This window comes from Grammomys surdaster, unplaced genomic scaffold, assembly GCF_004785775.1.
Source record: "Grammomys surdaster isolate TR1022 unplaced genomic scaffold, NIH_TR_1.0 123045, whole genome shotgun sequence".
Classification (NCBI taxonomy): Eukaryota; Metazoa; Chordata; class Mammalia; order Rodentia; family Muridae; genus Grammomys; species Grammomys surdaster.
The window spans coordinates 78,521-88,063 of NW_021618397.1; the positions used below are offsets into that span (position 1 = coordinate 78,521).

Consider the following 9,543-nt stretch of genomic DNA (forward strand, 5'->3'; position numbering starts at 1 on the left):
CCTTGTATGGAAGGAAAAGGGCTGCAGTCACTGGAGAACACCAGAGCTCACACAAAATAATAACAATTGGTATTCTCCTTCTTAAAAATCAGCATATATCTGTACAAACCAATGGATGTGACTATGACATTTCCATACGCATATGTGACGGATTTCAACCATGCTCAGCCCCTAACATGCTCTCAAGCCCCTTCTCCCCCTACTGCTCCCCCTCTTCCCATTTACTCTCATTTCTATCTTCTTGCCTTTTTTTGTTTTAAATCAAGAGTCTACCTATTAGAGAAAATGCGATACTTATCTAAGTCTGGCTTACTTTATTTAACATGATGTTCTCTGGTTCTACCCTTTTCTGCCAATGACATAAATTCATTCTTTACAGCCAAATAAGCCTCCATAGTTTGCATATACCACCTTTTCTCTATTCCAATTCAGCTGCTGATGGATGTCTAGGTTGAGTCCATGACCAGGTATTATAAACAGTACCAGCACAACAGCATAGCAGTGCCAGGTACCTCCGTCCTTTACTGACTTAGATTTCTTTGGGTAAATATCCAACAGTGTATCCTAAAGCTAAATCCTAAGGAAGCTCCATTTTTAGAATTTTTTTGAGGAACCTCTTTACTGATATCTATAGTAGCTGCAATAACTTTACATCCCCAACAACAGTGTATAAGAATGCTCTTCCCTTGGGGCTGGAGAGATGGCTCAACGGTTAAGAGCACTGACTGTTCTTCCAGAGGTCCTGAGTTCAATTCTCAACAACCACATGGAGGCTCACAACCATCTGTAAGGGGATCTGATGCCCACTTCTGGTGTGTCTAAAGACAGTGACAGTGTACCCACATACATGAAATAAATAAATGAATCTTTAAAAAACAAAAGAATGCCTTTTCCCAGCATCCTCTCTGGGGTTTGCTGTTTGGTTTCCTGAAGACAGCCATTCTGAGTAGAGTGAGGTGGAACTTCTAGCTGGAATTTGCATTTCCCTGTTGGCTAAGGATGTAGAATTTTTTTCTTTTTTCATCATCTGTTGGCCATTTGTATAATTACCTTCAAAAACTATTCAATTGTGGGTGTCTTTAGGAGCTTATAGGATCATGCCCTGAGCATTTTACATACATCTCATGTAAAAACCTTGAATAGGACCCAAAATTCACTTAATCTTCCTAATAACGCTCTGAATCTTAAGTGTGTAGCAGATGAGGAAACAAAGACCTGGGAATCGGGTATTTTGGCCAAGATCAGGGAGCCAGTTAGGAGCCCTAATTTGTAGAGTAATATCAGGAGTTCATAGTTGCTTCTTTTGTGGTAATTTTAATAAGCCACTTGTAAACACTCAAACTCTGACCCACTTTCATTGATTTTTTAGAACTACTTTTTGAACAATTGGATGGATAAAGATTAAGTGTGAGAAACAGGAAGACCATGTCTTAAGCTATAAACCTCGTGGTTCAGATAGAGCCTGGATCTGGAGTTGAAGCAAATACTGTAAACCCTACCTCTGCTGTTGCCAAGTGTGATCTTGAACAAATAATTCTCCGTCTCTGCCACTAATTCATGCAAATGCGTAGAAGAGAGTTTCCTACCTGGGGTTAGAGTAAGAAAGGAGTAAGAAAGGAGTAAGAAAGGAGAAAAAGGAGGTTTGCGTTTGGAGTGGGATCTAGCACACAGTAAGCCCTACTAGGCAAAGGGAGACCATGATGATCACACCATAGTCCTGGGTGCAAGTCTTCCCAGCGTGGCAGGAGCCTGGTCATTGATCACAGAGCAGAAGGATGAGAACAGGAAACTGGATAGCAAGCTCCCTGAGGGAATCAGCAGGAATTCTTAAGGAGGTAACATTTGAATAGGGTTTTATTAGCATGGAGTAATGGATTTCATGATGGAATTTTCATAAATAGACATCATTTCATTTTGTTCTTATACCCCACTACCCTATCCTATCTACTGCCCCCACCTTGTGGGGCCCTTCCTTTCTTTTAAATAGGTCTCACTGCTCTTAAAGTGAAAATTAGTGTTTCCCAGACAGACAACTAAAAAGACTTTTCCAGCAGAGGGAGAGGAAGGTACATTTCCAAGGCATTAGAGCTGGAGTGAGAGTCTAAGTAGAGGAAGCATCAGCATCCCCACAGGAGGTGTGATCACACCTTCTCATTCATGATTGCCTGTTTTCTCCTCACAAATTAAAACTGTGTACCTGGGGAGTGGGGAGCAGAATGGAATGTTTTCAGAGCCTTAGAAAACACAGGTAGACCAGATGTCCTTTGAGCCCTCAAGCCCTTCAGCTGTCCTTTGAGTCCCTGCCTATCACACAGTTCATAATCACATAGGTCTATCGACCTATGCAGATGATACACACTGTCCAGTGAACACAGCTGGACTCAGATTCTCCCAATGGTTGGCTCAGCTTGCTTTACCCTCCACACCAGGTCAGTAGCCTTTACCTGGCTTCCCTGGGCCATGGCCTGACTTCCCTGGTGTTATGAGTGTCCTCTGCTGGATCACTGCCTTTCTGCCATCTCTCTTTTAACCTTGATGCCACAAAGTTGAAACCTGACCTATAGGAATAGGCCCATTTGTCAAACTTTTTTTGAGGGGAGGGTTTTTTCAAAGATTTATTTATTTATTTATTTTACATATATGAGTACACTATAGCTGTCTTTAGAAGCATCATAAGAGGAAATTGGACCCTATTACAGATGGTTGTGAACCACCATGTGGTTGTTGGGAACTGAATTCAGGACCTCTGGAAGAGCAGTCAGTGCTCTTAGCCAGTGAGCCCTCTCTCCAGCCCAGGTGTTGTTGTTTTGCACCTTTCATTTTCATTACAGGCTCTTAAGATTAAGAACACATCACACCTGTAACTGTAGCCCAGCATTAGTAGGTTCAAGGCCTGTGACATGTCCATGTACTGATGGAACATAGTTGCCATTATCACACTCAGACTGCCTCCCAAGGCAGGCTCATGCTTCCTGGGAAACCAGAGGTCACTCTACTCCTCTAATCCTTCTACTGCCAGGGAGGACATTAGGGAGTCCCCCAGGTCTGGGATGGAGGTAGGCACAGGAATCACTATCTAGTTCCTTCATTGGTTCAGAATATGAACCCAGAAGAACCACTGTACCCCCCAAGCCTTGGTATCTTCCTCTGTAAAATAGGGACCATCATATGCTTCTCCTTCTGTCTGTGGGCTAGAAGGTGGAAAAGAAAGGTGCAGAATGTGGGTAATGTGGGCAGATCTGGAACTGTGGGTGGCTTTGGGCAGGTCACTTCATATGACAAAATCTCCACTTTCTTCTCTAGAACATTGAAGTAACAGTCAGTTCCTCCTAGGCCTGTTGGAGAGCCAAGCACCTCCCACGTAGACACTGCTCAGGATAGTACCTGGAACTGTGTCATTGTCCACTTCCTCCTCGGGCATAGAGCAGTAGAACAAGACAAATTCTACCTGTTTCTCTCCCTTCTCTGGGCACCTCCTCCTCCTGATTTCTATCCACATAAACCTACCATGAGAAACGGAAGAGAGAGATTTTGGAGATCAGGAGTGGCCCAGGGAAAGAGTGAACTGTCCACAGAGCCCAAGCTGGGTCACAGTGAGTCTCACAGACCTCACCCTAAAGATGGAGTCTGGACAAAATGCCTTACACGTGTACATGAGCCCATGATGTCTCCCCATGTTACTTGCACAGTTGGCCTCTGTTGCTCGGTCCCTGAGTGGTAGCCAAGGCTAGCAGGGAACGTCTGTATGTCTGCTGTTCCCATCTAACTACAGTGGAAAGCTGGAAGAGCCACTGGACCAAACCACAGACACCTGCAGGCTTGACAACGCTTTCCCATTGTCTCCAAAGATGAGCACAGTCCTTGGATATCTCATTCATGCTGGAGCTACACCAGGCTGCTAGGCAGCATTCAGAACCTTGTGCCCTTTCAGAAGCAGGCATTGGCCCTTTTCATGAGTTAGCATTGTCTACACAATTGCCTTCACCACCACCATCATTCTTCTCCTGCATCGTATCTTTGTTGGTCACTTGCAGAGTTTCTGGGCATCTGCTGTTGTATTAGGTGGTGTGGTAACCCTGGGGAATGGAAGAGTAAGCTAGAACTTAGGGGCCAGTGAGATGGCTTAGCAAATAAGGGTGCTTACTACCAAGGCTGACAACCTGAGTTTGATACATGGAACCCACACGGTAGAAGAAGACAGACCTCCATACACACAACACACAGTACATGCCCACCCATGCACACACTGGGTAGGGGGTGGCTGTACCCTCTTTCTTGGCCTGAAGACGGCTCTCCACATCCTCACCACCTACCTCCTTGTCCAGGAGATTCCATCTTAAGGGTCTCCACCTTCCCCAAGACACAAAATCATGAAGGACAAGTTTTTCAAGGAGCATGGCTTTGGGATTTATAACCAAATCTTCCTCAAGGTAACTACTAAAATGTGTCTGCCTTGCCTCTCTGGAATCAAGAAGAAGGAGAAGGAAAATGAGGAACAAACAGCACCAGTTCCCATCTCAGCAAATCACCCCATCCCATGCCACCCTCCCTTCTGACACATGTCAGACTGATGTTCGTTTCTTCTCTCCACTCCACATGCCCTCCCTCTACCTGGACAGCACTGCCACCCCACAGCCACATACTCCTACTCCTCCGTCAATCTTGTTTGGGCCTCGATAGTACTCCAGGGCACCCTGAACATTTCCTATCAGACATGACCGCTTTCAGCCACTGGCTTGGCTTCTTTTCCACCTGCATTCTGCAAGAGATGCCTGTGGCTTGTTGCATTTGTGTAGTTTGCACATAGTAGCTGTTTGCAGAAATGGATGGGCCCAGTCCCTGTGTTAGACTCACTCAACAGATACAAAGCCGGATTGCTAAGCCCCTTAGCTGGGCTTGTTCGGCCCCTCTCATCCTCCCTTCCTTGAGTCCCAGGTAGTTGTATGCTCCATAATGCTACCCACAGAGCAGGATAGAAAGGGAACCATTCATTTGAGTATATCTCAGCCAGAAGCCAGTCAGGCCCCTTCTTTGAGATTCTGAGCACTCTCAAGTTCGTGGTCTGCTCAGACGAGGGCACAGATGGCTGGACAGTGGACAGATGGGCCAGGAGGGTAGGCAGCTTGGCGGGATGGAAATAGCGTGAACTAGGTAGGCATTGGGAGTCCTGGGCACAGAGCCTGTCTGTTCCCTGAGTTTGCTGCACGCATCATTCTGGGCTCTTTGGCTGCCAACAACAGAAACACTTCATAACCCAGACGGTAAAGATTCTTATCAGAAGCCTTGGGGCATGACACAGACATGATGGGCAGCTGAGCTCCACCTCAGGCATCCTTCCTGTGACAAGAGGCAGACAGGGCACCAGGTGAAGGGGCAGGTAACTCCTAACAAGGATTCAGGATTTGGTGGATGACCTGCAAACACTGTTCAGGTCATAACTGTGTGACCTGAGTTACTTCTCTGTGCCTCAGTTTCCCCCAACTTAATGTTCTGAAACTGGCCACTTTTTCTTTACATCTACAGTTTGCATTTTGCTGAGGAAAATTCCCAGCCCTGGCCCCAGATGGCACCTTTCCCTACCTGGATACCTTGGGAATGAAGTTTGAGGGAGCTAGGTGAGTGCACACGTGTGTGTGGTCCCCAGGAGGCACTGAATCTGCATATTCTGTGGCTAGTGACCAGTCTGTATAATGTGACAGCCTGATCATTTCTTTTCCATCAAGCCAGCTCATTCTCTGCCCCTGTATGCTAAACTTGCCGGTAACAGACCTGGATGGTGGTCTACCTAGCTGTTCTTCTCTATGTTGAGAAGCTCCTAGCTAAATCCACTGTGTTCTCAGATACCCCAAAGCCACCTGAGAACCTGACACTACCCTATTCTTGACCTTTAAAGTCCATCAGAAGCTCAGGATCAAGAGTGGATGCCTGGAATGCATCAGGGGTGGAGGGGGAAGGGTGCTCCCACATCACCCTTCACATCACTGGATGGGGAAAGTAGGTGGCTAAATCTCTAAGGAGCATCAAAACAAACTAAGCAGCTAGAAAAGCATGAGGCAGGTGTGGGGAAGCCTGGTAGGTTTGATTCTTCCCTGGAAATTTGGAAATTATGAAACGCTCTATGAAAGAGGTGATGGCTGAGAAGAATACACAGGAGGAGTAGGATGTGGCAGAAGTTGGAAAGAACATCACAGGTTGAGGAACAGTGCGAACCAAGGCACAGAAGTGAGAGCAGTTCCTCTTGGCAACTAGAGATGGGAAATAGGATCTTGAGACAGTGAAGAGCTTTGTGGTGATGGAGAGGCATGCTGAGAGGCCTGAGAGGGCAAACAGAAAGTCATGGTAAAGCACAAGCCGATTATGATTCTCCCAGCTTCACACTTGGGCGTCACGGTCCCTCCCAGCTAAGCTTCCTCCTGTGTCCCCCATATCACCTAAGCTGGGTGCTTGCTCAGGCCTACCTCACCAAATCTGTCATCTTTGTCTTCATAAATACTGCACAAAGCCAGCATCTATTCCAGGATGCCTTCAGTAGCACCCACCCACCTACTCCTAGGCCATGGAGTCGTACAAACAAACGCGCTCCCCATTGTTCTTGAACAAGCCCCTGTTGGAACTTCCTCCAGCTCATAGCAGCTATTTGTGTCAGCACCATTGGCCATGGGCTCCTAGAAGCTGGTGAGTGATGCAGGCTGGGTCTGTAACTATGTACTTATGCCCACAGACATGAAAGGACAGTTAAAGGTAATAGTGATGTCATCCAGGCTACAAGCAGCTTGGGATGTGACCACCTGTGCCAAGGACAGGGAAGTGATGGCCCAAAGTCCTAAGCTTGTGGGAATAATAGCACTGGATCACAAAAGGCAGACCCAATCTATATGTCCGTCAGCTGATAAGTGGACAATGCAATGTCATTTGTCCATACCGTGGGAGATTATTCACCAATAAAAACGTACCCGCTGGTAATGGTTACCAGCTTGGATGTACGCTGAAGGCATCATGCTAAGTGAAAGGAACAAGACACGAAAGTCTCCGTGTATGCTTCTACTTCCGTGAAACATCCAGAATCGGCCATGGAAACACAAATAAAATCAGAGGTTGCCAGGGTCTTAGGGGATGGAAAATGATAGATATATGGGGGTTCCTCTGGGGAGGTAAAAACATGTTCTAACCAGGCAATGCTGGTGTTAGACGCCATGAGTTTATTCAGTGTACAATGACGGGCTTCATCCAGATGTGGTAGGTAGTACACACCTGCAGTCCCATCATTCAAGGGCAGACGTAGGAAGATCAGGAGTTCAAGACCAACCTGGGCTGCATAACAATACTTTCTCAATAAATAAGTAAAGAAATAAACATTAGATTTTATGCTATGCAGACTTTATCACCAGATGCCACATGCTGAAGGAAGTCCCTTCCTTACACCTATGCTGCTGGCTCCACCCCCTTCTGCTATGGACTTCCTGAACTCAAGCTGGCTCTGGGAGTCTTGTGCTACCTCTCAGTACAAGGAAGCCACACAGCCACGTGCAAGAACTCCCCATCCAAGAGGTGGGGCTCACGACTTCTGGGAGAAGCCTCACCTGCTTTCTCATTCTTCTGAGCAGACTACTTCCAGTCGGTGCCCCAAATGAAACATTTCTACTGCCCAAGTTCTCACTCTGGGAGCCTGTCATCTACATAGAAATAGCCTTTAAGAAGTAGTTCCAGTCTTCCATTTGGAGGACACTTCCTCCTCCCACAGACTTGAGGGGAACTCTTTCCTTGAGTGGAACTTAAGTCCAGGCATCAGTTAACGGGACAGATGCCATGACACAATCATGTTAGCATCTCCAGCTCTTTGGTCAGTGGGAAGGGCCCTGGCTCGCTCAGCACTGCATTGGGCTGCCAGAGGTCTTGCTCACAGGGGTTGCTCAGCAAATGCATGTAGAAGGCGTCCCGTCATCTCTGAGGCTCTCTGCTTCTAAGCACAACAGTGGGAAGCCATTGAGTGAGTTGACACGGGCGAGGTTTTAGCAAGCGTTGCTGACAGAGGTGGAGGAGGAAAGGGTTGCCCACAGCAATCCATTCCGTGCTCTATTTCTGCTCCTGGTGGGCAGAAATACCCAGATAATACCCAGAGGCAGGGCTTCTCCGTGTGGTGTGAATGGACCATCCTGGTTTTGGAAATCGGATCAAACTCCTGCCATAGTCTAGACACACAGCTCTGAAGGGGCAGGGGCTGGAGTCCAGCACGGGGCAGAACCAAATCTTGCTCCGTTTTCTTCCGCCATGTTGGGTGCTACTCATTCTGCTTTTCTGACTATGAAATTAGTCATTTTCTAGGAAGCTTATTTATAGAGTCCACTGCACGCATGCAGCGCTGAGCTATTCTGAAAGCGGCTGGGGTGTGAAAGCAGCTGTGAGTCACTTGTGGGTCCCCGTCCAGATACCTTGGTTATCTTTCTGCCTAACATTGTCATCCACTGACTTGGGGTATCTTCTGTCTAGGGGTGCTCTTACAGTAAAGCAAGTTTGTGATTGAGAGGCTGTTCTCAAACCCAATTCCCCTCGACCCTATTTTGCATTCAAATACATATCATCATCATCATCATCACCATCAGCATCAGCATCATCACTAACAAAGGAATTAGGAGACAGAAGGGCACAGCAGTAAGAGCATTAGCTTGGAGTTCTCCAGAGTAACTTCAAACCCAGCTTCACTTTGATGAGACCTTGGGCAAGTCACATAATCTACTAAGCTTTGTTTGATGAACATTATTTCCTGGGGTCATGGTGAGGATTCTGCTTCAGAGTCTCTGAAAAGTGAACCAGCCTTTTGTGGAGGGGGAGGAGTCGGGGTGGAGGGGGTGGTGATGATGATGATGATGATGATGATGATGATATACAGAAGGCACCAGCAAAATCCTGCCCCTCTTCTACAGCTTGACCACAGGGCCTGTTCTTTCCTTGAGTCCCCCTGATGAGGTGGAGCTAATTAAGGAGATACTGAGGGAGACAGTTTTCCATCTTTGCTAAAGGCTGGGGCTCAATCCTGGACCACCAGCTTCCCCTGACAATTTCCCTCCCACTGCAGGAGTGAGAGAGAGCGCGCGACAGGCTGCTGATGACTCCGAGGGAGGGACCCTGGACATGTGCTGTAGTGAAAGGCTGTTGGGTAAGTGTCCTCCACACTCCTGTGACTCAAGAACACAGGCCTGGGGAAGAGGGTACCACTTGACACAGAGCCAGAGGCCTGGCTAGCTGTGACTTGCTGTTCCACAGTCTCTGTCTAGATGGGGATTTGTTTCTCAAACCCTGGGTGGCTTTCTGACCTAGTGTCATTTTGGGGCAGCTCTGTCTCCTCTGAGAGGAAGCTTCAGCACAGCTTCAGCACAGCTGAAGCACCTAAGCACAGCTGAAGGTGTGCTTAGAGGTAGAAAGAGGGCAGGCCAGGGAGCCTGGCAAAGAGAGGGAGGGGAGGGAGGGAGGGAGGGAGGGAGGGAGGGAGAGAGAGAGAGAGAGAGAGAGAGAGAGAGAGAGAGAGAGAGAGAGAGAGAGAGAGAG

General features: G+C 47.4%; 1 protein-coding gene across 1 annotated transcript in view; it reads left to right on the forward strand.

Moving 5' to 3' along the window:
• LOC114636230 (tyrosine-protein phosphatase non-receptor type 5-like) overlaps positions 1 to 9,543 on the forward strand; it is a gene marked incomplete at its 3' end in the record, with an annotated part of 48,132 nt that overhangs the window by 8,888 nt on the left and 29,701 nt on the right. The window contains exon 2 of the mRNA XM_028784435.1: positions 9,074 to 9,154. Coding sequence (XP_028640268.1) covers positions 9,130 to 9,154 — 25 coding nt within the window. The remainder of the gene's footprint in view (positions 1 to 9,073; positions 9,155 to 9,543) is intronic.